Raw genomic sequence first — 27,911 nt, 5'->3', positions numbered from 1 at the left:
TGCACGCTGCTCCTGAGCATGCGCCGAGTGGCTGCAGCCAAGCCTCCTTTCTTGCTCATCAGGATGATGCAGCTGCTTTCAACAGCAACCCTCTTGTTTCCAAAGGGTTTCATTGTAGCTGTCTTAATTGTGTGGTTTGCTCCCTCTCTTCCTTTCCCCAAATCCTGGTTTCTCCTCCTCGCAGGCCAAGGACAAGGAGATAATCGTGTGTGCCATCCGGACATGCAGCCGCCTCTTCGGAGCTTTACTCACACGGGGGGAGCTCTTTGTCGGCAAACTTCCCCCTGAGGAAGACTCGGTCCAAGGTAGGAAGAGGATGGCTTTGGGGGAAAGTAACAGTGGGTGTGGTAAACAGGACAGGACAGCAGAGCCACAGATTTAACTAAGGGTAGGGAACTCTGGACCGTTTCTGAGCGTGGGCAGAGTGCCTGTGGCTGAGCATCTTCTCTGATTCATCAGGAAGATGCAGCTGCTTTCAATGGAGTTTTTTTCCTGAGGTTTTCTTGTAGTATTCCTGTTTGGGATAGTTTTTAAGGCTGCACATGTTTCAAACCTGATTTGGCAGAAGTTGCTTTGGACCTTGGGAGCACAGTCCCTCTGGGTTCATTAAAGCAGCTGGATCATTCTTCCTGGAGGGTTGTTTTTTTTTGCAACATTCCTTTTTGGGATAGTTTTTAAGGCTGTGGATGCTTCAAATCTTATTTGACAGGAGTACTTTGGACCTCAGGTATGCTCAGCTCTTCTGGGTTCTTTAAAGCAGCTGGATCATTTTTTCTTGAGGGGTGTTTTTTTTTGAGCAGCATTCCTTTTTTGAATAGTTTTTTAAGGCTGTGCATGCTTCAAATCTTATTTGATAGGAGTGTTTTGGATCTCATGTATGCTCAGCCCTTCTGGGTTCATTAAAGCAGCTGGGTCATTTTTTTCTTCCTGGAGTTTTCTTACGGCAGACATTTTGATGTTTTTAAAGCTCTGCGTGCTTGAAACCTGATTTGGCAGAAGTTGCTTTGGACTTCAGGGGAGCACAGCCCTCTGGGTTCATTAAAGCAGCTGGATCTTTCTTTTTAAAGGTGTTGGTACAAGAGCTTTCCTGAATCTTACTCATTAAAATAATTTTGATTGCAATTTTCTGGGGCAACATTCATGGCTGGGTTTATACTGAGTATATATGCTTAGCCGATGACCTCACAACGATCGGCATAGGCAGCTTCTGTTCATTTTTCTCCGATCCATGCCTTTTTTTGTTTCAGGAAATTACAGCGCAGAAGAGAAATATAAAATGTGGATGAGACATCGCTACAACAGCTGTACCGCTTGCCTGGGGGAACTGATGGGGCACGAAGCTTTCCAGGTCAAAGTGAGTTTGCCAGAGTGATTGGCAGCTTTTCATTTGATGAATTTATTTGCAGAAAATAGTCTAGCAAAAGTAACAAAAAAAAGGATTTGTAAACAAATCATTTCTGTTTGCCCTTTCCACTTTAGGAACATGCTAAAAAAAAAAGTTCTAGGCTTTTTTCTCTCAAGATTTCCCCAAAGTGAAAAGCCAGGATGTCAGGGAAAATGACCTATTTTTTTTGTTGTTGTTGTTGTTCCCCAATGGACATGCTAGGTTTCTACCTGCAGGGAAGTCATGCTTTTCATCTGGAGGAACATTTTGTAAACCTTCATCTGCCTTGCAGAAGCCAGAGGAGCAAAATGAAGTGAAGAAGTTATAACCTCAAATGAAAAACATTCTAATTTTCTAGCACCAAACGCCAGAAATTCTGGGGTATGGTGCAGTTCGGCATAAGCTGCACTATTTCTTCCCTAGCAAATATTTATTTTATTTTACTGTGTCCAACTCTGTATTGAAAGGGTTCTCTGCCCCTGAAAAGCACAACTGTAGAAAGTCAACAGAGCAAAAAATTTATTTTGGCTTTTGCTGTAATCTCACCATTGTGTGTGTGTGTGTCTCTTTGTCCCAAATCAATCTTAAATCAATGAACTAATTCCCACATTGCATTAAACGAGTGCTTTTCAAACTTGGCCACTTTAAGAAGGGTGGAAATTCAACTCCCAGAATTCCCCAGCCCTCTTAAAGTAGCCAAGTTTGAAAAACACTGAACTTAGTGCACTGGGTCCTGATCGATTCCTGTTTAGCATCTTCTCCGCATTTAGCTGATTGAGGCTTATTCTGTAAACCACAAGGAAGCAGTGGTTTAGCGCCTCCCAGCTTTTTTAGCCCCCAAAGTATTAAAAAGGCTGCAAGATTCTTGGAAGAATATTTGGGTGGGTGGGGGAATAAATGGATTTAATATTCAATATCTCTTTTGCTCTTCTGCTTTCTTACCTGTTTGTTTTGGCGGAAGGAAACTGCTCTTTGTACCTTGATGAAATTTGTTGAATTGGAAACCAAACACCCTTTGGTCAAGAACGAATGGAGTTTTAATTTCCCCCGGGAACTTTTACAAGTAAGTTGTCTGAATTCTGAGACGGTCGTTTTGCATTTACCTGAAACATCCTGTTGTCCGAATTCGAACGTGCGACAACACAAAATTAATACAGGCCGTCCTCAACTTCACAACAGCTCGTTTAGGGACCATTCAAAGTTGCGACGGCACTGAAAAATGTGACTTGTGACCATTTTTTCACACTTGCGACGGTTGTGGCATCCCCGTGGTCCAGTGATCAAAATTCAGATGCTTGGCAACTCATATTTATGACTCGTATTTATGATGGGATCATCTGATTTCCCCTTTTGCGATCTCCTGAGCAGCAAGGTCAATGGGAAACCAGCTTCATTTAACAACCGTGTTACTAATTTTAGCAACTGCGGCGATTCACTTAACAACTGCGGCAAGAAAAGTGGGGTAAAATTCACTTAACAGAAATTTTGCACTCAGGTGTGGTTGTAAGAAGCAACGGATGGAAACTAAACAAAGAGAGAAGCAACCTGGAGTTAAGGAGAAATTTCCTGAGAGTTAGAACAATTAACCAGTGGAACAGCCTGCCACCAGAAGCCGTGAATGCTCCAATACTGGAGGTTTTTAACAGACTGGACAGCTATTTGTCTGAAATGGTATAGGGTTTCCTGCCTGAGCAGGGGGTTGGAATAGAAGACCTCCAAGGTCCCTTCCAACTCTATTTTTGTCTACCTATCGAGTCCTTACCAAGGACTTGGGATAGGCAGATGTGGATGTTGGATGGTATTACAGATCTCGTCGCAGGATGGAAGCAGTTCCTAGTAAGGCCGCCTTTTGCAATTGACTAATGGCGAATTTGTCAATGCTGATGATGGTGTTCAAGTGGTGCTCCAGTTGTTTTGGGATTGCACCCAATGTGCCTATTTACTATTGGTAGTACCCTTGCTTGCCTTTGCCACAGTCGTTCTATTTCTATTTGTAGGTCTTTGTATTTTGTTATCTTCTCCAGTTCTTTTTCGTCTGTTCTGCTGTCTCCTGGCACTGCCACATCCACTATCCAGACTTTTTTTTTCATTATTATTATTGTTGTTGTTGATCATCGTACAGTCAGCCAGATGTTCAGACTGGATTTGGCATTTTTGTCTACCTATCGTGTCCTTACCAGGACCTGGGATAGGCAGAGGTGGATGTTGGATGGTGTTACAGATCTCGTCGCAGGATGGAAGCAGTTCCCAGTAAGGCCGCCTTTCGCAATTGACTAATGGCGAATTTGTCAATGCCGATGATGGTGTTCAAGTGGTGCTCCAGTTGTTGTTGTTGTTGTTGTTATTATTATTATTATTTATTGTTAATTGTTGTTATTATTATTGCTATTACTATTATTATTATTATTATTCAAGGGCTGCCTGGCATACTTTTCTTGATGCAGTGTTTGGTTCCATTTCTTGTCCTCTGCCCTGTCTCTCTCCCCCCATTCTGAGAAAATTTGAGCAGATTTTGAGGATCCTAACGGGATGAACTCTCCCCAAATTCTTTGTTATACTTCCCCCAAACGTTGTTTTTTTTTTTGGGTGGGGGGGCGAGGTCCCACCTCTAGGAGAGAGAATTTAAATCTGCCAGGAAAGGTCTGAGGCTAATGCAAATGCAATCTCAATTCTCTCTGTTCCCTTTCAGGTGGTGGTGGAGGGTCTAATCCAGACGGATCAGAATTCCTCCCTCCTAATCTCGCGTTTCCAGGAATACATGGAACAGGACGATGTCCGGTTCTTTGTGATGAAGGCGGTGGCCGAAAACCTGGGCAACGTGATGACGAAGGCCAAACAGGTACCTTGACGTCCTTGCTGAGAGCGGAACTCTGCTTCATGTGTTTCTTTCTTGAGGGTCAGATTGGGCACCTCTTGGGGGTCAATGCCACTGCAGCCAGTTCTGTGCTGTCTCCTAGGATTTCCTTGGCAGGAACACCATGGTTGAAGGCATGTAGAATATGCCTACTTAAAACGAAACCTCTGTTGCCATCTGACCCACCTCTTCCTCTCCATAAACTCCATTCCTGTCTAGCACGGATGATGTGACCTAGTTGGGTCTTGAAACGTCTGCAAGAAAACAACCAAGCTCAGAAAGCAACAAGGACCCCACTGTCCTCCTCCTCCTCCTCTTCCTCCCCCCCTCCTCTCTGCAAACCCTACTTCCTTCAAGCACTGATGATGTTCCCTGGTTGTGCAATGAAATGTCTGCAAGAATACCATCAAGCTCAGAGAATACCAAGAACCCACAGTCGTTCTCCTCCATGAACCCCACAGTCCCTTCTAGCACTGATGACGTTACCTAGCTGGGTCATGAAAGGTCTGCAAGAAAACCACCAAGCTCAGAGGACACCAAGGACCACACAATCCTCTTCCTCTTCATTATTATACTTCTCCATTATTATAAAACCTTTCTCCTATTAGTCCGCCTCCTCACCGCAAACCCAACTCCCTTCTAATACTGATGACATTACCTAGTTGGGTAATGAAACATCTGTAGGAAAACAACCAAGGTCAGCGAGCACCAAGGACCACAAAATCCTCTTCCTCCATTATTATAAAAAAATACCTTTCTCCATTATTACGAAGCCTTCTCCTCCTCTTCCATTCTTATGAGAAAAATATCCTTCTCGTTCTCTATTATTATGAAAACATCTTCACTTTCTTTTCTTCCTGCTTCTCCGTTATGAAAAAAAATCCTGTTCCTTCTCTTTCTCCATTGTTACGAAAACAACACCTCCTCCTCTTTTGGCAGTTCAAGAGGAGTTCTGTGCCTTTTTTATATAGTTACTTACTTCATTCTTGGTTGCTGTTAGTTGCGAAGTCGTGTCCGACCCATCGTGACCCCATGGACAACGTTCCTCCATGCCTTCCTGTCCTCTACCATCTTCTGGAGTCCATTTAAGCTCACGCCTCCTGCTTCAGTGACTCCATCCAGCCATCTCATTCTCCATCGTCCCTTTCTTCTATTGCCCTCCATCTTTCCCAGCATTAGGCTCTTCTCCAGTGAGTCCTTCCTTCTCATTAGGTGGCCAAAGTATTTGAGTTTCAACTTCAGCATCTGGCCTTCTAAAGAGCAGTCAGGGTTGATCTCCTCTAGGACTGACCGGTTTGATCGCCTTGCAGTCCGAGGGACTCGCAGGGGTCTTCTCCAGCACCACAGTTCGAAGGCCTCCCTTCTTTGGCGCTCAGCCATTCTTTAACTGTTTTAAAATAAAAGGAACAGAAAAAAGAAAGTTATAATAGGAGGAGGTGGTGACGGGACACGTTTTTACTCCCCTGAGCTCCTTGCAGAAATGGCAAGATAAAAAGAATAATTTTGAGAATAGGACAGAATTGCATCATGAGGAATATTTTGTTTGCTTTTAGCGGCTGGGGGAGAGAGAAGAAGCACCCTGCGTTATATTTGGTTCTTGCCTCAAAGCATTTAAAGCGTCTGCAGGTTTATTGCCTTGTTTTTCCTTCCCACAGGAACCTTTTCAGATTTATCAAAATAATGCCTTCATTCTCCTTTCGTCCATCGTCATGCCGAGTGAGCAAAGCGAGATAAAAAAATTTCTGGTGGAACATGGTAAGTGAAACGTCCTGGTTTCTTGCATCTGTTTGTGATCTTGGCAGATGTGCCAAGAGTGGACTCAGCTTATTCATGGTTTAAGCAATCCCATCGGGTCCAAATTATCTAAATTATTAAAGCCTAAATTATTCCTAAACTTTGGGAGAAAATATTCCAAAGAGTTGCCTTGATTCTCCCAGCAGGTTTTTTTTTTTTAAAAAAATTAGGTCTCTCTTTCTCTCTTGACAGCTAATCAGGAGGAGTGGAAAGTGTCCAAATTAAAGGTAGATCTTTTGTTTGAGCGAAATTATTCACTGTTGCTCTTTTGTTGACCTTGCTTAAGGCAAATCTTGAAGGTGGGCTTGTTGCATTTCTGGGGAAGGGGTGATGGGTGGACCAGAAAATAAAAGACCAGGATATTGGTCTGTGTGAATTCAATTCAATTGCTAGGCGTGATGTGTGAACCAAGCTGATAGGAAAGTAGGAGAAAAAAAGAGATTTTTGAACAAAGCAGGAATGGCGTGATAGCCTTCTGAAACATCTCAAGAACTTGGAGGTATTTTGATGGACACTCTTGACTTTCCCATTTAAGCCTACAGGATGGTTCGTTCTGAAGGCTGCTTCGCTTCTTTCTCCATAACTTTTTTTCTTTTCTTTTCAGGAACACAGACAGGCCTTTGAGAGGATGTGGCTTGGATTCCTGAAATACAAGGTGGGGGCGTTGAGGACCTCCAAGGTTGATTGCGGGGTTAATGTCACACTTGAATAATAATTTCATCCATCTAAGTCTGGCCTCAACTGCACCTTCATCAGGAGAGATTAGAATGTTTCTTAATGGAGGGAAGGAAGGAAGGAAGGAAGGAAGGAAGGAAGGAAGGAAGGAAGGAAGGAAGGAAGGAAGGAAGACGGGAACGAGAGGGAAGGAAAGAGGAAGGAAAACGGAAGGGAAGGAAAGAAGAGGGAGGAGTAGGAGAAGGGAGGGAGGGAGAGAGGAAGGAAGAAAAGAAGGAGGGAGGGAGAGAGAGGAAGAAAGGAAAATAGGGGGAAGGGAAGGAAGGTCCCAGCATTATTCAGCCTTTCCGTCAGACCACGCTTGAAAGAAAGGCAGTTGATTGTCCCATCCATCCCCCTTACCTAACATGGTCCACCTTCTCTCTCTCTCTTTCTCTCTCTCCCTGTGTAGCTACCTAGAAACCTCTACAAAAAAGTCTTGCTCATCCTACATGACTCCATCTTGCCCCACCTGAACGAGCCCACCCTCTTGATGGATTTCTTGACCGTGGCTTACGATGTTGGTGAGTGATGTTGGTGAGTGATGGTGCCCAGGACGTAGGGTTGACCTTGGGAGTTTAAGGAAGAAATGATGGAGCAGCAGAAGAAGACCCCACCCACCCACCCACCCCGGCTCTCGAGAAAGGGTTGGTTCCAATCCGTCGGCATCTGGCTTCACATCTGGTGGCTCGGAATGTCATGGGTGCTTCTGCTGGCTCTCCCGATCAATAGCTCTAGCTCTCTTTTTACTTGGCAGGTTTCCTGGGTATTAGACTAGAGGACCTCCAAAGGTCCCTTCTAGGTCTGTCCTTCTTGACCCTGCTTGACGCATCTCTTTCAGGTGGAGCCATCAGCCTTCTGGCCTTAAACGGACTGTTTGTTTTGATTCTCCAACATAATCTGTAAGTGCCTGAGCAAAGTCCTAGAAAAAATTCCCTGTTCTTCAGCCAAAGGTCTTAGTTCACCTACTCAACACATTACAGTTCTTTTTTAAACCAGCTTTGTCTGGCCAGTTGTCTTCCAGATGTTTGGGGACTGATTTCTAGCCAGCATGACCTTTGTAAATTCACACATCTGGAAAGCATCTTATCAGAAACGGGGGGGGGGGCTGGGTCAGGTTCTCCAGGGCTACTTTGCAAAACTAGTTAGGAGCTGTGATCCAGGCAGAGTTGTTTTTTTGTTTTTTTTTTAATTTCTAGACTCGAATGAAGCCAATATTTTATCGTGAGAGCTTGCCTCTTGATCGTGGCTTGGTTATTTAAATAGTTAATGGGCCCTGCAGCCTGAGAAAGAAGCTGAAATCCTGATCGAGCCTGCTAGCCACCTTCTCTTTTACCATCTTAACAAAGTTGTAAGGAGGTTTGGGAGTTTGTAAACTTGGCCTTTTTTGAGCTTCTGTTCTGAAAGTTGGGAAGCCTCTAGTGCAGGGGTCTTCAAACGTGGCCCTTTTATGACTTGCGGACTTCCAACTCCCAGAAATCCTCAGCCAGGGATGCTGGCTGAGGAATCCTGGGAGTTGAAGTCCACAAGTCATAAAAGGCACGCTGGCCGAGGAATTCTGGGAGTTGAAGTCCACAAGTCATAAAAGGGCCACGTTTGAAGAACCCTGCTCTTTGGGGAATGTTGGAAAACAACATTCTTTTTAAGTCAATCTGTTGTTGGGATTTTATTTTTATTTTTTATTTTTTTGTAGGGAGTATCCAGACTTCTACACAAAACTGTACAGTCTCCTGGACCCCTCCATCTTCCATGTAAAATGCCGCGCACGCTTCTTTCGTTTGTTGGATTCGTTCTTGTCTTCTTCGTAAGTCCAAGTCCGATGCTTCCCCAAAACCTGCTTTGTATTATGTTTCCCATCAGTATCCCATAATAACTTAGGGGTAGAGTTTGTTTCTTTGTATGCATCTCCAGCCCAACTCTTGGGGGGGGGAAACCCCAAAGAATCAACGAGGCCAGCATTCTTCATTTTTGTCCTTGGTTAGCGACCTCGTCTGGAACAGGCCCTTTGGCTGTTAAATGAAGCTAAGTCAAACTACGGCTGTGCTTACGATCTGACTTCCGTTTTCCTTTGCAGCCCTGCAAATGTCATCAGTGCAAGGGTTGGCCGTAAATTTAATTTTTCGTTACCGCTGTAACTCCGGTCTAGACAGTCCCCAAACAAGGCAGTCGCTGTTCTGTACCAGCCTGCTACCGGCCCTGCAGAAAAGGCAGGGACAACCCCTTTACAAACGGCAAGAGGCTGGAATTATGCCTGCCAAATTTATAGCTACAAAAACAAACAAGACGCGAACCAAGAAACAGGAGCTTTAAGAAACATGAACCATCCGAGCGGTTGCCTTCAGCAAACCAGCCCTCCCAGACATTCCCCTTATATAGAGTTCAGGGCGTGGCTTCTCTCTGCCTCCTTCCGAGGAGCCCCATTGCCTTCCTCTGTTTACTCCTGATTGACTGTCTCCTGCGTCGGGCGTCCTTGAACAGGGCCAGCTGTGGGTCATCTTCATCCACACTGTCAGGCTCACACAGCTGGGTCGCCGTGGTGACCAAGTGGGAGGGGCCTGGCTGAGGGCTCTCATCAGCAAGATCTCCAACCCCCTCAGCAAGGTCTTCAACACCCCCCTCCTCCTCCTCTGAGTCGTCCGACCCAACTGCCGAACCCACAGGCTGACCCTGAATCACAACAGTCGCTAAACGAGGACTAACTATAGCAGGGGTCCTCAACCTTGGCAACATTAAGACTTGTGGACTTCAGCTCCCAGAATTCCTCAGCCATCCCTGGCTGAGGAATTCTGGGAGTTGAAGTCCACAAGTCTTAAAGTTGCAAGTCTTAAAGTTGCCACAGTTGGAGACCCCTGAACTGTAGTGCTTTTATTCATTCAGGACTGACCTCTTCTAAACAGGAAGGTGGTTTTTAAGGAACTTTATGCTAGCATCATGGACTTGTGTGGGTTAGGGGGAAAGAGTAGCTTTCTCTTAGTGCCCTTCTCTCTTCTGTTTGAGGGGTCCTTGGTGCTCTCGGAGCTGGGTGGTTTTCTTGCAGACGTTTCACGACCCAACTAGGTAACATCATCAGTGCTAGAAAGGAGTGGGGTTTGGTGGGAATGCTCTTGCTGGTTCTTTGAGATTAGGAGGTCGTTTGCTGTTAGCTTGTTTGTTTGTGTTGGTAGTTCCTTGATTGGGGAATTGCATCGGGGTATAAACAGAGAGCAAAACCCACTCCCTTCTAGCACTGATGATGTTGCCTAGTTGGGTCACGAAACGTCTGCAAGAAAACAACCAAGCTCAGAGAACATCAAGGACCCCACAGTCCTCCTCCTCCACCTCCTCCTCCTCCTCCTCCTCTCTGCTTATCTCCCTCCATTCTTGCACTGGGGATATTCTCTAGTTGGGTCATGCAACATCTGCAAGAAAAAAAAACAAGCTCAGAGAGCACCAAGGATGCCATAATTCTCCTCCTCCTGCTCCCTCCATAAACCCCACTCCTTTCTAGCACTGATGATGTTGCCTAGTTGGGTCATGAAACGTCTGCAAGAAAACCACCAAGCTCAAGAGAGCACCAAGGACCCCACAGTTCTCCTCCTCCTCCTCCTCCTTCTTCCTCCTCCTCCTCCACCACCACCACCACGACCACCTCCTCCTCTTTATAAAGCTGTCAGAGAAGGATATTGGATTATCTGAAAGCAGTCTGGCCAAAGTTTGATTTTGATCTTCTCTTTCCTTCCTCTCTCCTTCCCTCCCTCCCTCCCTCTTTCCTTCCCTCCTCCCTCATTTCCTTCCCTCTCTGCCAAGTCTTCTCTCATGGATGGCATCGCCTTGTTTGCTAATGAAATGTCTGCAAGAAAAGCCACAAAGCAAGAGTGCCGAGGGCTGCACAGGTCAACGCTCAGCTCCCAATGTTCTCTTTCTCTCACCTCCCACAGGCACTTGCCAGCGTATCTGGTGGCAGCCTTCGCCAAGCGCCTCTCCCGCCTGGCGCTCACCGCCCCCCCTGACGGTCTGCTGATTGTCATCCCTTTCATCTGTAACCTCTTGAGGCGGCATCCATCCTGCCTGGTGCTCATCCACAGGCCCAACGGCCCTGCAGGTCAGAACGGCGCAGCTCAAAACGGGGGGGCTGTGTTTTCACTCAGTCAGTTGAGGTTGACTCACTTTGAGAAGGGAAGGAAGGGTGAAACCTGCACGTTTGTACTCACAGCCTGGATTGTATCTCCTACACCAGGGGTGTCAAACTCAATTTCATTGAGGGCCGCATCAGCATTGCCGTTGCCCTCAAGGGGCCAGGTGGGCGTGGCCTACTGGGTGGGCATGGCTAGAGTGGGTATGGCCTACTGGGTGGGCGTGGCCAGCTCTACATCGTTGGCATCAAGGGTGCCTATGGGGGGCCGGGCAGGAGTGGGAGAGATCTGAGGGTCTCTGGCAGGAGGAGGGTCTCTGGGCCAGGGCCAAGGCAGTGGGGGCCGTTCCCTCCCTGTTTCCAGGATGGCTTCGCGGGCCACATGAAACCACTTCACGGGCCGGATCCGGTCCCTGCGCCTTGTGTTTGACATGTCTGGCCTACAAAGATCTGGTGAAGACACTGCAGAACGTCCGGCTGGCTTCGCCCCAGTTTTGCTTGCTCGCCACACAAGGCAACCCCCGCAAAGATCTTAGGGATGCCTTTCTATCCCAACCGTTGCCCACAATATGGGCTCAGCAAGAGGGTTTCCTGGGAAATCGGGGTTTGAGGAGAAACATCTGCCGCCTCTTGGGATGGTGGAAGGCAAGCAGAAGTCCTTAGCAACCCCACAGCTACAAAGCTGTCCTTGGTGGCTTATTCTGGTTTTTTTTAAATCATCTTTAGAGATGCCGGAGGATCCTTACAAGATGGAGGAAAAAGACCCCTCGGAAAGCAGGGCTCTGGAGAGCTCCTTGTGGGAAATAAAAGTAGGTTTTTCATCTAAGAGGAACTTAAGGGCTTAGTGGAATTCTGGCTTCATAAATCCGGGGGGGAGGGGGGGGGAGAGACAGATTGAGTGACCAACATCTGCACCAGCACAAACATCTGTGCCTTTAGCAGTCACTTGATCCACCAAGAACACTCACCAACCACTAGTATATAAGCAGAAAAGCCCTACTCCTCCTAGCACTGATGATGTTGCCTAGTTGGGTCATGAAAGGTCTGCAAGAAAACCACCAAGCTCAGAGAGCGCCAAGGACCCCACAGTCCTTCTCCTCTTCCACTCCGTAAACCCCATTCCCTTCTAGCACTGATGATGTTACCTAGTTGGGTCATGAAAGGTCTTCAAGAAGACCATCAAGCTCAGAGAGGACTAAGGAACCCACAGTCCTCCTCCTCTCTCTTCCCCTCCTCCTTCACTCTGCAAAACCTACTCCCTGCTAGCACTGATGATTTTTTTATTATTTTAATCCCATTTATATCCCGCCCTTCTCTGAAGACTCAGGGCGGCTTACAAGCTTAGCAGTAGCCTTCATTCTATGTATATGCCTGCTTATTAGGGCTTTCGCCCCCCCCCCCCAGCAGCATTATTACAAAGTCAGCTTAATTGCCCCCAACAATCTGGGTCCTCGTTTTACCTACCTCGGAAGGATGGAAGGCTGAGTCAACCTTGAGCCTGGTGGGACTCGAACCTGCACTCATTGCAGGCAGCTGGTGTTACTTAAGGAGGCATTAGCCCACTGCTCCACCAAGGCTCTGATGATGTTCCCTAGTTGGGTTATGAAACGCCTGCAAGAAAACAATCAAGTTCGGAGAGCACCAAGGACCCCCACAGTCACTTGATCTGCCGTCTTTATTTCTATTTATGGGCTTTATAACTCACCCACCCACCCCCCAAGATGAAGGGAGTTGGGTCGGTGGCTTCACACTCCAGTACTGAAAGAACTTAGTAATGTCCCACAATTGGGAGAAGGGTTTTGAAGCTTTCCGTGGTGTGTGCTTTCCACAGAGTCTTGTCTCTGGTCAAGAAATTTGGTGTTTGGTGCACAGCAACGATGCCCAGGCTTTGTGATTCAGCAGCCTGGGGGGGCGGGGTTTTGAGAGGGGGAACTGGGTTGGGCAAGCAGTGGGCCGGCGCCCGGGTGCATTCCGCTCAACTAGCACACGTTGAGCTGCACACGTGGGTGATGACGCACCAGCCTGCCACACGAACAAGTCAAGCTGCGCACACGTAGGTGCCCAGCACGCCAATAAATAAGGGGGGGTCCCTGGTGTACAGTGCCTGCATTCCTAACGTTAAGGATGGTGAGAGCATGGAGAAGGGTATCTTGGTGACTCAGATGGAATGATAGCTATTTGTCAAGGCTAATGATATTCATGCATGTCCCCCCTTTCTCTCTTCTCTAGACGCTGCAGAACCATTATCACCCTGACGTTGCCAAGGCTGCTGCTGAAATTAACCTGCCTCTCTCTGGGGTGGAACAGGATTTGTCCGAGATCCTAGAACTGACAGCCTTTGAGGTAATTATGTCCCTGTAAAGCATGAGGAAGGGACGCGGTGGCTCAGTGGGTTAGGACGCTGAGCTTGTCGATCTGAAGGTCGGCAGTTTGGCGGGTCGAATCCCGAGTGCTGCGTAACAGAGTGAGCGCCTGTTACCCATCCCAGCTTCTGCCAACCTAGCAGTTCGAAAGCACGTAAAAATGCAAGTAGAAAAATAGGGACCACTACGGTGGGAAGGTCACAGCGTTCCGTGCGCCTTTGGCGTCTAGTCATGCCGGCCATGTGACCACGGAGATGTCCTCGGACAAGCGCTGGCTCTTCGGCTGTGAAACGGAGATGAGCACCGGCCCCTAGAGTCGGAAACGACTAGCACGCATGTGTGGGGGAACCTTTACCTTTTACCTTTTAAAGCATGAGGACAAGCCCTCTCCCCTTTGAAGCCCTCTCCCATTAAGTGGCCCAACAGGCTGTCATTACCAGCAGCAGCCGTGCTGGCTGGAGAACTCATGGGAGCTGAAGTTGCGAGTTTCTAGAATTGATGGCCTTTGAGGTGGGGCTTGCCCACATATGCGTAGTCCATCTGAATAGCAATAACGCTTAGCCTGTTATACCGCTGCACGGGGCTTTACAGCCCTCTCTTAAGCGGTTTACAGACTCAGCATTTCCCCCCCCCCCCAACAATCCGGGTCCTCGTTTTACCGACCTCGGAAAGCTGAGTCAACCCCGAGCCGGTCAGGATCGAACTCCAGGCTGTGGGAAGTGAGTTAGCCTGCAATGCTGCATTCTAGCCATTGTGCTGGAGGGGAGGGGAAAGAAGGAAAGGAAAAGAGAAAGAAAGAGAAAGAAAGAAAGAAAGAAAGAGAAAGAAAGAGAAAGAAAGAAAGAAGAAAGAAAGAAAAGGAAAAAAGAAAGAAAGAAAAGGAAAAAAGAAAGAAAGAAAGAAAGAGAAAGAAAGAAAGAGAAAGCAAAAAATAACAATAATAACAATAGCACTTGGACTTACATGCCGCTTCACAGCGCAGAGTCGGCATTTTGCCCCCAACAATCTGGGTCCTCCTTTTACTGACCTTGGAAGGCTGAGTCAACCCCGAGCCGGTCAGGATCGAACTCCTGGCTGTGGGCAGTGAGTTAGCCTGCAATACTGCATTCTAGCCATTGTGCTGGAGGGGAGGGGAAAGAAGGAAGGAAAGGAAAAGAAAGAGAAAGAGAAAGAAAGAAAGAAAGAAAGAAAGAGAGAAAAAGAAAGAGAAAGAAAGAAAGAAAGAGAAAGAAAAAAAGAAAGAAAGAGAAAGAAAAAAAGAAAAGAAAATAATAATAACAATAGCACTTGGACTTACATGCTGCTTCACAGCACAGAGTCGGCATTTTGCCCCCAACAATCTGGGTCCTCCTTTTACTGACCTCGGAAGGCTGAGTCAACCCCAAGCCGGTCAGGATCGAACTGCAGGCTGTGGGCAGTGAGTTAGCCTGCCCTCAGTCCCCAGAAAAGACCTTGCACCTTGAGTCCCTGTTCAGATATTTGACTCGGCATCCTAGAGTTTTTAACAGGGCTGGCTGGGGAATTCTGGGAGTTGGGAGTCTGAGCCTCTGAAGTCCAGGTAAAGAAAGGAAGGCTGGCCTAGAAGCAGCTGATCATGGCTTCTTTACGTTACTCTTGGGAAAACGTGGGAAACCTGTGACCATCGAAGTGGTCTTGAATGACAGCTGGCTTTTGGGTGGAAAGGGGTTAGGCGTCGCATTCCAGCAACACAGGTAGCCCCCAACTTAACAACCATCATTGAGCCCCAAATTAAGGAAGACCATTGCAAAGGGAGTTTTGCCCCATTTTACGACGGTTGTTAAGTGAATCGCTGCCGTTGTTAAATTAGTAACACGGCTGTTCATTGAATCTGGCTTTCCCCCCCCCCCCACCATATGATTTTGCTTATCAGAAGGTCGTAAAAAGGGATCACAGGACCCCGGGGCACTGCGACCGTCATAAATGTGAGTCAGTTGGCAAGCATCCGAATGTTGATCCCGTGTCCACGGGGATGCTGCAACGGTCATAAGTATGAAAAAACAGTCGCAAGTCAGCTTTTTTTCAGCTCTGTTAACCTCAAACGGTGACTTGTTAAGATTCACTTAACAAGTCTGTGGCCATCTTGATAACTGAAGGGTCTCCCTTAGCAACCGTAGCGAGGAAGGTCGTAAAATGGAGCAAAACTCACTTAACAACCGTCGACCAACCATATTGGAAGAGTTCCATGCTCGTAACCTAATCTGGATCCAATCCAGTGCTGGCTTTGCAGAACTCTTGGCGATAACCTCTTCAAGTAGCAAACCCTTAAAAGCAAATTAGGAAATCCATGTTGGTTTCTCCTGATAATTTTTTTTTTTTGGGTCATTCCTCCGTGGCTACAACGGCAGCCAGTTGGTGCTGCTTTTTCTCAAATGCACTCTGGGAAAAATGTCAAACACGGCCAAGCTGGTATTGATCGTGGGAGAAAAAAAACAACAAAAAAAACCTGAGCCGAAAAGAGCAAGTCAACGTGGAAAATAAATCGATTTTTTCCCTTCTCTCCCTCCCTCCCTCCTTCTCTCCCCACCCCCAAAGATGTTTGATAAGGATATTAAGAAAGAATCCACAGACGTTCCGTTGGAATATCGGCAAGCCCGAGGCCTTTTTGGGAAAAAAGACGATCTCTTTGCAGAATATTTTTCCCTGCAGTGACTGTGGGGGTAACAGAATGCAATAAATACCTTCTTCTTCTTCTTTTTTTAAATTTAAAATATTAGGCACTACAATCCTTGGTGATATACGATAGGGGCTGCTTGTTTTTTCGCTGTTGAGAAATGGTTCCGATTTGTTGTGAATTTCAACATTGGCCAGCAGAGGGCAGCAAGAGTTGCCGGAAGTGTATGTGTGTGTGTATATATATATGTGTGTGTGTGTGTGTGTGTGTGTGTGTATATGTGTGTGTGTGTGTGTGTATGTGTACATATATATATATATATATATATATATATATATATATATATATATATATATATATATATATATATATATATATATATATATATATATATATATATATATATTTAACATTTGACTCATATCTCCCCTTGCAGAAAAACTAACAGAGAGCGAGAGAGAACCTGTGGCTCAAGAGGTAAAAAACTGCCTAATATGCAATCAGCCCAGGTTCGAATCTCAGAAGGGTATGACTGATGAAGACTAAAGAGTCAGAAATGCATCTTAGTCTCCCTTAATTCTTTGTTAGTAATTTACACAAATATATGAACTGTCTGGAGTGACTACAGCCTGTTCGATAGCCTTTGAGATAAGGCTGAAAACAGGAAATAAAGATTTGCCCCATGTTTGGGGCCTAGCAAGGTAATCTAAATAGTTAACATTTGACTCATATCTCCCCTTGCAGAAAAACTAACAGAGAGCGAGAGAGAACCTGTGGCTCAAGAGGTAAAAAACTGCCTAATATGCAATCAGCCCAGGTTCGAATCTCAGAAGGGTATGACTGACTGCTGAAGACTAAAGAGTCAGAAATGCATCTTAGTCTCCCTTAATTATTTGTTAGTAATTTACACACACACACACACACACACACACACACACACACACACCTTGAGCCCCAAATTTACGTTGTTAAGAGAGACCGGTGTTAAGTGAATTTGGCCCCATTGTACAACCTTTTTTTGCCACACTTGTTAAGCGAATCGCTGCAAGGTGTTAAGGTAGTAACACGGTTGTTAAGTGAATCTGGCTGCTCGGTTGACTGTGCAAGAGGGGCATCACATGACCCCGGGGATGCTGCAACCCTCATAAATATGAACCAGTTGCCAAGCATCCGAATTTTGATCACAGGATTAGGGATGCCGCAACGGTCGTAAGGGTGAAAAACAGTCATAAGGCACTTTTTTCCCCATGCTATCGTAACTTGGAACGCTCACTAAATGAGCTGTTGTGAGTCGAGGACTACCTGTAGAGTGGAGGGTGGGAGACCTGGTGTCCAGCACGGGGAAATCGGAAAATCCAGGCAGTTCAAATGAATGTAAAGGGATATTGCAAGTTTTAGCTCTCTACAAGAATCTGATCTACTAACGGCCAAGGCAAATTGGCGGCAGAGAAATCAGTGGAATTCAAGGTGGGCTGGTTTTAGATCTCTTTGTGGGCACGAAGGGACTTGAGACTGATGGTGCGTTTGACACACACCCTCGGTTTAGCCTGGTCATCTTCACCTGGGAGAAGAATCAAGTTTTGGTCCTCTTGACATGTTAACAGAATAGGAGAAATACGGACTACTGGAGGTGCAACAACATTTGCTAGAGCTGGGGGTCCCCAACCCCCGGTCTGCAGCATGCCAAAAACCGGGTCGCGCAAGCAAGCAAATCCCCATCTGTGGGATGCGGGCAGCAAACAAAACCACGCCACACACCCTACAGTCCACGAAAAAACCCCTCCACAGAACTGGTCCCTGGTGCCCAAAAGATGGGGGGTCTCTTCTAGAGGGCAAGTGCCACAACAGAGAAGGCACACTTCCTGGATACCAATAGATGACACTTAAATTGAAGACATCTTAACTGGAGGGGCCCAAAGTAGCAGAGATGGGTCCTTCACATAACTGGTCTCTGTGCATTTGGAAACGTTCTTGGCAGTCCATGATAAATGTCTTTATTTAACATACTATGTCATGCCAGTATATGTAGAATATATGTAGCTCCCCCAACTAAGTAACCTCGCCAGTGCTCAGCTAGGTTGAGTGTTCAACTATTTACCCTAGTGCCGGGATTCCCAACCGGGGGTTGCAAGACAACATTCCAGGGGGTGCAAAAACTTGGGTTTAGAAGTTTCAAAATTATAGGGTACATGCATAATTCATTGCCGTTAATTTCAAACTTTTGTAAGGGGTGCGAGAATATATCGGAAGCGTTCTAGGGGTGTCGGGTATAGAAAAGGTTGGGAACCGCTGCCCTAGTGGGTAACTGTTCTGTACCAGCCTGCTACCGGCCTTGCAGAAAAGGCAACCCCTTTATAAACGGCAAGAGGCTGGAATACGTCTGCCAAATTTATTACAAAAACAAACAAAACACATACCAAGATACAGGAGCTTTGAAACACTATCGGAGTGGTTGCTTTCAGCAAACCAGCCCTCCCCAAACATTCCCTTTATAAAGAGTTCAGGGCGTGGCCTCTCTTTGCCTCCTTCCGAGAAGCCCCACAGCCTTCCTCTGCTTGCTCCTACTTGACTGCCTCCTGCGTCGGGCGTCCTTGAACAGGGCCAGCTGTGGGTCATCTTCATCCACACTGTCAGGCTCACACAGCTGGGTCTCCACCAGGTAGGAGGGGCCTGGCTGGGGGCTCTGCGGAGCCTCAAAGCCATCATCAGCAAGTTCTTCAACACCCCCCTCATCTGAGTCATCTGACCCAACTGCCGAACCCACAGGCTGACCCTGAATCACAACAGTAACATCATCGGGCGCTGGTAATGTTGCCTAGTTGGGTCATGAAATGCCTGCAAGCAAGCCACCAAGCTTAGAGGGCACCAAGGACCCCACAGTCGTCATCCTGCTTTCACCAAGGTCAGCGAGCACCAAGGACTCCGTACCATGTCTTTTCTGAACCCTTTGAGGCACACGGCCCTGAAATACGCTACTTTGTTCTCCTATTTGTTGGCCAAGGTTGTTTGTTCCTATCGCTGACGTTCCTCGAAGTTTGTTCTTACATAACAGAATTTCCATGGAGCTGCTCTTGTCCACGACTCGGATATTTAGCTGGAAGGCAACTCTCGATACCAGCTGACTGAGCATGAATTCAATAGAGGGAAAAGGGGGAAACAGATCTTTCTAAAGCACAGAATTAAAGCAGAAAGGTGAAGGGTTAAACACTCAATAACAGAGAAATTGGAGCCACCAGGAATGCTTCATTCGCTGCATCGAATGAGGTCACACATGGCTTACTACATTTGGTCACCACAATCCAAAAAAAGATGTTGAGACTCTGGAAAGAGTGCTGAGAAAAGCAACCAAGATGATTAGGAGGCTGAAGCGTACGCAGAACGGTTGCAGGAATTGAGTACGTCTAGTTTAATGAAAAGAAGGACGAGGGGGGTGACATGATAGCAGTCCTCCAATGTGTAAGGAACCACCTCAGCTAACCCCCCAAGAAAGCGAACTCTTGAAACGGGCATCGTCTCCAAAGGAAACTTTTATTAGGAGTTAGTGACCGTAGGGAAGTCAAGGCTAGATCTGGGGTAAATCCCGCGCAAACGGTGTAGTTAAGCAAGCCGTCTTCCTCCTCCCACCAAGGTCAGAATGTCCATTTGAAATCCAGCCAATCCACAGGTGGCACAATGAGCCAGTAACTGGCACCCTTGGCAGGCATCTCAAGGTCTTCTCCAGTTTTGTTTCTCTGCAACCGTTTCCCTGATAAGGGAGACGCATCCCTTTCTCAAGTGGATAGAGGCGGGAGAGGAAAGGTAGAAAGTGGAAGTTATCCCAAGCGAAAGCCAATTTCCCTCCCCCCAGCAGAATGGCAGGCCCCCAAATGAGCATATATGCAGGAAAAACAAGGGTTTTGGGGACTTGACATGCGGGCCCCCTTAGTAGAACGGGAAACCCACCTAGGAGAAGATACAAGCAATGCAGGCATATCAATTAGGTTTATCAGGATGTTGAGAGTGGAAGCGTCTTAGGGGCTCTATCATGATCCTTGTTCACCCACTCGTTCTGGGCGGAAGGGAGATTCTGTTTCACCCCGTGGTGTGTACGAGAGTCCAGAATGTCTTAATTTCAAAATGTTGTTCGCCCTCAACCATGAGAGGCATGGTGGGCACTGGAGGTGCAGGAGGCCTGGAGGTTGGAAGTAAACCTCCAGTTTGCGTAAGCTGCAGTTGGAAACAATGGGTTCTCCGTAGCTTCTTTGGCAAGTCCAATTCCACCGTCACAGGATTTATGATGCATTTTGACAGGGCAAGGTCCAAGAAATTGAGGGCCTAATTTCTTAGAAGGTGGTAAAGACTGCAAATTGAGGCTGTCTCCAGTTTAATGAAGGAATTGGCTGTGTGTAGTTTAATGCAAAGGGACGTGGTGGCTGAGTGGGTTAGGACGCTGAGCTTGTCGATCAGAAGGTCGGCAGTTTGGCGGGTCGAATCCCGAGTGCCGCGTAACAGTGAGCGCCTGTTACTCATCCCAGCTTCTGCCAACCTAGCAGTTCGAAAGCACGTAAAAATGCAAGTAGAAAAATAGGGACCACTACAGTGGGAAGGTAACAGCGTTCCATGCGCCTTTGGCGTCTAGTCATGCCGGCCACATGACCACGGAGACGTCCTCGGACAAGCGCTGGCTCTTCGGCTTTGAAACGGAGATGAGCACCGGCCCCTAGAGTCGGAAACGACTAGCACGCATGTGCGGGGGAACCTTTACCTTTTTACCTTTAGTTTAATGAAAAGAAGGACTAGGGGTGATGTGATAGTAGTATTTCAGTATTTGAGGGGCTGCCACAAGGAAGAGTGGGGTGGTGGTGGTGTCAAGCTAGTCTCCAAAGCCCCTGAAGGCAGGAGAAGAAGCAATGGGTGGAAACTAATCAAGGAGAGAAGCAACCTGGAACTAAGGAGACAGTTCCTGACACCGAACCATTAATTCGTGGAACAACCTGCCTCCAGAAGTTGTGAATGCTCCAACACAGGAATTTTTTAAGAAGAGACTGGACATTTGTACAGAATGGTAAAGGGTCTCCTGCTCAACAAGGGGTTGGACTAGAAGACCTCTGCGGTCCCTTTCCAGCCCCATCATTCTACAATTTTATGTCAGCTAGTCCCAGTTTTAATTTAAACACATCCTTGCCTTTTGATGTTTCCAATTTTTGCATTGGGGGAAGCTATATAAATAATGCTTGTTCTGGGTCTGGCTTCTGTTCACATTTGCAAAAAAATAAATAAAAAATCTCTCAGACTTTTTATTTCCCAGGTTGCTCTTTAAGCTCAATAAAAGTACCTTCCACATTTTTGGAGAGGTTTTTAATCTCCTCCGGAATGAATAACCAGAAGACAACCTCTTGGAAAAAAAAGAAAAAGGAAAAAAAAAGTCCGGGAAAGATCACGTATGCATTTAAATTGCTCATTCTCTTTTTGGAACAGAGGAAAGTGTTTTGTTGCATGTAAATTAATGGCTCCCTTTTTGCATTTATAATTACGCAGAAGAACAGATGGGATAACTTTCTTGTGAATCGATTCAGCCATAAAAAATATCGTGAAATATGCGGAGCCCTGGGTGGTGGTCCCTGAGCTTGGTGGTTTTGCTTGCAGTCATTTCATTACCTGGCTAGGTGGCGTGATCGGCGCCAGGTGAGTGTGGGGCTTTGTCCCTCTTTACATCCCCACCAACGCTGGTAGGTCAGCTACTCGACGTAAAACAGGGAGCAAACCTCAGTTCCGCTGATTCGGTTGGCGAAACGTCTGCAAGGAAACCACCAAGCTGGGAGACCATCTCGGACCCCACAGTTCAACCCTGTGGTTCAGATATTCTCTTCTGTTGATAGGTCGAAATAGGTTCGTTTTGGGTAGGTGGGAAGGCAGGGAGGGAGGGATAGGGGGAGAGAGGAAGGGAGGAAGGAAGGAAGAGGGAAGGAGGAAGGAAGGAAAGGGGAAGGAGAGAGGGGGGAAGGAAAGGGAGATTTTGAACGGGAGAGGGAGAAAGGAAATGGAGAAAAGGAAGCCGGAGGGACGGAGGAAAAGGAGGGAGGGAGGAAGGAAGGAAGAGGGAAGGAGGGAGGGAGGGGGGAAGGAAAGGGAGATTTGGAACGAGGGAGAGGGAGAAAGGAAATGGAGAAAAGAAGGAAACGGGAGGGACAGAGGAAAGAAGGAGGGAGGAAGGAAGGAAGAGGGAAGGAGGGAGGGAGGGGGGAAGGAAAGGGTAAAAGGAGAGGGGAAGGAAAGGGAGATTTGGAACGAGGGAGAAAGGAAATGGAGAAAAGAAGGAAATGGGAGGGACGGAGGAAAGAAGGAGGGAGGGAGGAAGGAAAGAGGGGAAGGAAAGGGAGATTTGGAACGGGAGAGAGGGAGAAAGGAAATGGAAAAAAGGAAACGGGAGGGACGGAGGAAAGAAGGAGGAAGGAAGGAAGAGGGAAGGAGGGAGGAAGGAAGGAAAGAGTGGAAGGAGAGGGGAAGGAAAGGGAGATTTGGAACGAGGGAGAAAGGAGATGGAGAAAAGGAAGCGGGAGGGACGGAGGAAAAGGAGGGAGGAAGGAAGGAGAGGGAAGGAAAGGGAGATTTGGAACGAGGGAGAGGGAGAAAGGAAATGGAGAAAAGGAAACGGGGGGGAGGGAGGAGAGAGGGAGGGAGGACATTGGGAGGGAGAGAGGTTATCAGACTTGCCCTGAAGAGTTTGAAAAAAGATCCTTGAAACCCCTGCCAATGAAAATGCAACCACAACATAAAGGCAGGAGAGAGGGGAGAAAGGAAGGAGAAAGGGGTAGCGAGGAAAGGGAGGGTGGAAGGAAGGGGGAGGGAGGAAATGGAGAGATGAAGGAAAGGGGAGGAGGGAGGAAAGAAGGAGGAAGGAAGGAAGGAAGGAGAAATGAAAAGGAAGGGAGGAAGGAAGGAATTTGAGAACTATTGAGTACTTTGGGCCCAAATCCCACAAGCCAGTTAAATCCGCCAGGGCCCAGCCACACTAAGCCAGGCAAAAGCCGTGATATTTAACAGTCAGAATCCCTGCTCGCTTTCCCCAAGGAGTGCCTAGATCAGGGCTAGGCAACCTCGGCTCTTTTATGACTCATGGACTTCAACTCCCAGAATTCCTGGGTCAGCTATACTGACTCAGGAATTCTGGGAGTTGAAGTCCATGAGTCATAAAAGAGCCGAGGTTGCCTAGCCCTGGCCTAGTCTCCTGTACCTGTTTGCTCCAGGATAGTACAAGCAAAGCTCCATCTGCAACATCAGTCCCTTTTCACTGGACCAGAAAAACAGAGGTAGCCCAATCTGTATCCTGGTTTAAAACAGACTTAGTTTTTTTGTTTCTCCCCCCCCCCCACTTTTCTATTTTGTCGCTTAGAAGAAGCACCAGTAGACAGGGTGGGGTTGACTGGGTTGAACTGTTGGCTTTCGTGATCGACTAGAGAAGGCAGTTTCAATTCTCTGCAAGACCAGAGACATCTTTATGGAACTCGGTTATTCAGTTCTTCTGAAATGCTGTTCCCTGAATATAATTAGGTCAATTAATGTGCCCGTAATACATTACCCTCCCCCTCCTTTCATCTGAATTTTCCTTGGCTGCGCAGGAAAATTTACATAAAATATTTTTCATGCGCAGTCCTTGATACACCCGGACCCTCATTTGCCAGGAAAAATGCAGCCCAGGCTCTGTGTCTTTTCTTTGGCACATGGAGGTTTCTGCTGAAATTTCTGGAGGCCACTAATGCAACTAATAGTTTTTTTAAAAAAAAACATTAATGGCTGCACTTACGTTCACATGGGATTTGGAGCAGGGCAAAAAAGGAAGGTTCGGTGACAAATCAAGTCAAATTGAATTGTTAAATTGTCCTGCAGCAAGTTGTCCTGCAGTGAGTTGGCCATGATGAATTGGTTGCAGTGAGTTGGCCATGAGTTGGCCATGGTGAGTTGGCTGCGGTGAGTTAGCCATGGTGATTTGGCCATGGTGAGTTAGCCATGGTGAGTTTTTCATGAGTTGGCCATGAGTTGGGCTTGTTGAGTTGGCCGTGGTGAGTTGGCTGTGGTGAGTTAGCCATGGTGAGTTGGCCGTGGTGAATTGGTCATGAGTTGGCCATGGTGATTTGGCCATGAGCTGGCCGTGGTGAGTTAGCCATGGTGAGTTGGTCATGAGTTGGCCATGGTGAGTTGGCCGTGATGAGTTGGCCGTGATGAGTTGACTGTGGTGAGTTAGCCGTGGTGAGTTGGCCGTGGTGAGTTCTCCCATTCCGCCTTGACAGTATTTCAAACCTTAATTTCCATCTCAAACACTGCTTCACAACAGGATTTCTCAGCCTTTGCTTAGATGATTTGAAAACAGGGAGGCCGGAAACTAATCAATTTTCCTACCGACACAAATCTCTGTTCCTTATCTGTACTTACAGACTGTAATCCCATATTTACATTGAAAACACTGTTGTGGTAGCCAGCCATTCTATAATAGATAAGCTTTGGGGATCCAAAGTGGCTGAGAGAAAAAAACAATCCCTGAATATTCTCATGTTTTCACATCGCCAACTCCAAATATTTGCAATAGTAGCTCCATGGGCTTGCGAAAGGTGGGCAGTAAGAAGAAAGAAACGAGCATTTAAAAATCTGAGGAGCACACCATAAATTTCAAAAGAAAGTTTTATGATCTGGGGGGGGGAAGCAAAGGGTCCAGATGTGTGACTAATTGGCTTGTTGCAAAGTTTGCTGAAATGGAGCGAGGCAGGAGGTGATTGTGCGTATGTTCATTTATTGCATTTAGAATTAGAATTAGAATCCGAATCGAGCTGGAAGGAATCTGGGAGGTCTTCTAGTCCAGCCCCCTGCTCAAGCAGGAGAACCTATCCCATTTCAGACAAGTGGTTGTCCAACCTCTTCTTAAAAAACTCCAGTGGTGGAGCAATCACAACTGCAGGATGCAAGCTGTTCCACCGATTAACAGAATAACAGTCAGATGGGACCTCAGAGGTCTTCCACTCCAACCCCTTGCTCAAGCAATAGACCCTATACTCTTCTAGACAAATGCTTCTCCAATCTCTTCTTGAAAACCTCCAGGGGTGGAGCACCCACAACTTCTGGAGGCAGGTTGTTCCACCGGTTAATTGTCCTCACTGCCAGGAAATTCCTCCTTAGTTCCAGGCTGCTTCTCTCCTTGATTAATTTCCATCCGTTGTTTCTTCTCCTGCCCTCTGGTGCTTTGGAGAATGGGTTGACCCCCTCTTCCTGATTGTGGCAGCCCCTCAAATACTGGAATACTGCTATCATGTCCCCCTCTAGTCCTTTATGGTAATCCAAATACTTAAGATGTCCCCAGGGCTGACATCAAGAAAACATCTGTAGTAGAATTTAAACAAATCATGAGATCAACTGGTCTTCATGCCTACCAGTCCTTGAAGCTGAGGGAGACATTATAGCTAGTCCTCGAGTTATGAATTCTGTTAGTAAGCAAGGCAGTTCGTAACTGAGTCACGCTCGATTTTATGAGCCACATTGCGAGAAGCCACTCAATAAGAGTGAAACAGGCATGCACACCCAATGTAACTTTTCGGGCAATGAATTTTGTAGAGTTAGGGGAAGAGAGAGCCAGTTTGGTCTATTGGTTAAGGCACCAGGCTAGAAACCAGGAGACGGTGAGTTCTAGTGGCGCCTTACCCATGAAAACCAGTTGAGTAACTTTTGGCCAATCAACAGGAGACAGTGAGCTCTAGTTCCATCTTAGGAACAAAAATCAGCTGGGTGACTTTGAGTCAATCACCAGGAGGCTGGGAGTTCTAGTTCCACCTTAGGAACAAAAGTCAGCTGGGGGACTTTGAGACAATGACCAGGAGGCTGGGAGTTCTAGTTCCACCTTAGGTGTGGGAACGGTCAGTTTTTGGCCTCCCAACCTTCAGCTTTCCCAAACGTTTCTTATCGGCCTCTACATGAATTACAGTGATGAGCACACTCTCCTGGTTCGCACAGGATGGCATGTGGGAGGTTTGGGAAACGCTATGATGGAGCTTTCACATATATCTTTTAGTATCTTGTTTTTGCAATGATCTCATAGGCACCTGAGTAGTTCTCACTACATATCCAATTATCACTATGTATCCTATTTTTTTGAGATTGATGGGGTTTATGTAATGTTGTATTTGGTATTCAGAGAAAGGAGGTGAATAAAAGTTCAGCGGGCAGTTGCTCAAGGCTTTTTTAGAGAGACGAGGCTGCCTGGCTGGTTCAGGGCATCTCTATCGACCCTGGTCTGAATTCTTTTCCCTACACTTAGGAACCAAAGTCAGCTGGGTGACTTTGAGTCAATCACCAGGAGGCTGGGAGTTCTAGTTCCATCTTAGGAACAAAAGTCAGCTGGGGGACTTTGAGACAATCACCAGGAGGCTGGGAGTTCTAGTTCCACCTTAGGAACAAAAGTCAGCTGGGAGACTTTGAGACAATCACCAGGAGGCTGGGAGTTCTAGTTCCACCTTAGGAACAAAAGTCAGCTGGGAGACTTTGAGACAATCACCAGGAGGCTGGGAGTTCTAGTTCCACCTTAGGAACAAAAGTCAGCTGGGAGACTTTGAGACAATCACCAGGAGGCTGGGAGTTCTAGTTCCACCTTAGGAACAAAAGTCAGCTGGGGGACTTTGAGCCAATCACCAGGAGGCCATGACTTCTAGTCCAAACTTATCCATGAAAGCCATCAAGGTGACCTTCGTCCAGCCGTTCTCTCTCAGCCAAACGCGCCTCAAAGGGTTGCTGTTGTTGTTATGGGGAAAACAGGGGGAAGATGTGTTGCATACGTTTGTCGCCTTGACTTATTTGTAAAAATAATAATGGTGGGATATTAATAAATAAAGAGAGAACTTAGGTATAGAGACGGTCACCTTGTGGATGACAAATGGCTCCAGTAAACACCACATATATATGTCTAGGCAAGATGGGCAGCAAACAAGTGTAATAAATATAATATTTGTATTTCATATTAAGGGCTGCAGTCCCACAGATGCCAATCACAATTGCCTCTCGTTCTTCCCCCCAAAACTTTGATAAAAAATCCAAAGTCTGCTTTTAATTAAGTTTCAGCACTCGGTCTTGTGATGAGAGCATTGGTGAAGATGTTTTTATTTGCAAACCACACAGGTCCGAGGGTGCAAATTAACAGACTCTATCAAGGGATGGGGTTTGACCCTTTTTTAATGGGCACGGCGTTATCATTCCTTTCTTTCTTTCTTTCTTTCTTTCTTTCTTTCTTTCTTTCTTTCTTTCTTTCTTTCTTTCTTTCTTTCCTTTCTCTCTCTCTCTCTTTCTCTCTCTCTCTCTCTCTCTCTTTCTTTCTTTCTTTTTCCACACAGCTTTCTACAGAATAAGTACATCCAATTGATATTCCCCAAACAACCTGAAGAAGTGATTAGAGTAAAAAAAAACAACAACAGACCAAGTTACACTGACTCAATTAAGTTTTGCGAAAGGTTAGGGCAACCTTCTGGTTACTTAAGCATTCTGATGATGTTTTTATAATGCTTCGAAACCATTCAAAGTGTGTTCTTCTGATTAAAACAAAAAACGAAAATAGTGACAGTTAAGAGTTAGCTTCAATAAAATGTTAGTGTCGGTACATTGATTTCTAGGACAAGGTTGAGTAATTTCCTTTGCTTATTATCTAGAAAATGCCTGAATAGCTTTTGGGAAACAACGCAGCATTATAAGCTATGGACTGGTTTCTATCCACAAGCTGGTATAGCAACAATTTGTAGCCTTCCAAAACCTGTTTGGGTATATTTTTAAGAGTTTATTCTTAAAATAAGAATAACACTGTCCAGGCATGTTTTTTCTTTTTCCAAAATCCAGAAGAGACACGCAATAAATAAACCTACAGGAAACGTGCCTATACTTTACAAGCACTCGCTTAGCGACCGTTCAAAGTTACAACGGCACTGACTTACAAGCCGTCTTTGCATTTACAAAGTCGCAATAACCCAAGGGACATGGGATCAAAATTTGGCGTTTGGCAACCAGCACGTATGCACAATAGCAATAACATCCCGGAGCTGTGTGATCAGCATTTG

At 46.4% G+C, this 27,911-nt stretch overlaps 1 protein-coding gene across 2 annotated transcripts in view; it reads left to right on the top strand.

Moving 5' to 3' along the window:
* NOC4L (nucleolar complex associated 4 homolog) overlaps positions 1-15,942 on the top strand; it is an 18,557-nt gene extending 2,615 nt beyond the window's left edge. Inside the window, exons 2-16 of one of the 2 annotated variants that reach the window (XR_014493733.1) lie at positions 185-305; positions 1,248-1,354; positions 2,346-2,447; positions 4,074-4,223; positions 5,894-5,993; positions 6,225-6,259; positions 6,637-6,687; positions 7,159-7,270; positions 7,588-7,648; positions 8,440-8,550; positions 10,664-10,827; positions 10,939-11,024; positions 11,584-11,666; positions 13,087-13,200; positions 15,774-15,942. Coding sequence is in view for 1 of the 2 variants with exons in the window: in XM_083373262.1 (XP_083229388.1) it covers positions 185-305; positions 1,248-1,354; positions 2,346-2,447; positions 4,074-4,223; positions 5,894-5,993; positions 6,225-6,259; positions 6,637-6,687; positions 7,159-7,270; positions 7,588-7,648; positions 8,440-8,550; positions 10,664-10,827; positions 11,584-11,666; positions 13,087-13,200; positions 15,774-15,890 (1,428 nt within the window). In the remaining variant the exon portion in view is untranslated. The remainder of the gene's footprint in view (positions 1-184; positions 306-1,247; positions 1,355-2,345; positions 2,448-4,073; positions 4,224-5,893; positions 5,994-6,224; positions 6,260-6,636; positions 6,688-7,158; positions 7,271-7,587; positions 7,649-8,439; positions 8,551-10,663; positions 10,828-10,938; positions 11,025-11,583; positions 11,667-13,086; positions 13,201-15,773) is intronic. The other variant, XM_083373262.1, reaches the window with a different exon arrangement.
* The last annotated feature ends 11,969 nt before the right edge of the window (positions 15,943-27,911 follow it).

Source organism: Vipera ursinii, assembly GCF_947247035.1.
Source record: "Vipera ursinii genome assembly, chromosome: 14".
NCBI classification, from domain to species: domain Eukaryota; kingdom Metazoa; phylum Chordata; class Lepidosauria; order Squamata; family Viperidae; genus Vipera; species Vipera ursinii.
Note: the sequence above shows the minus strand (reverse complement) of the source record. Positions and strands in the feature narration are given on the sequence as shown.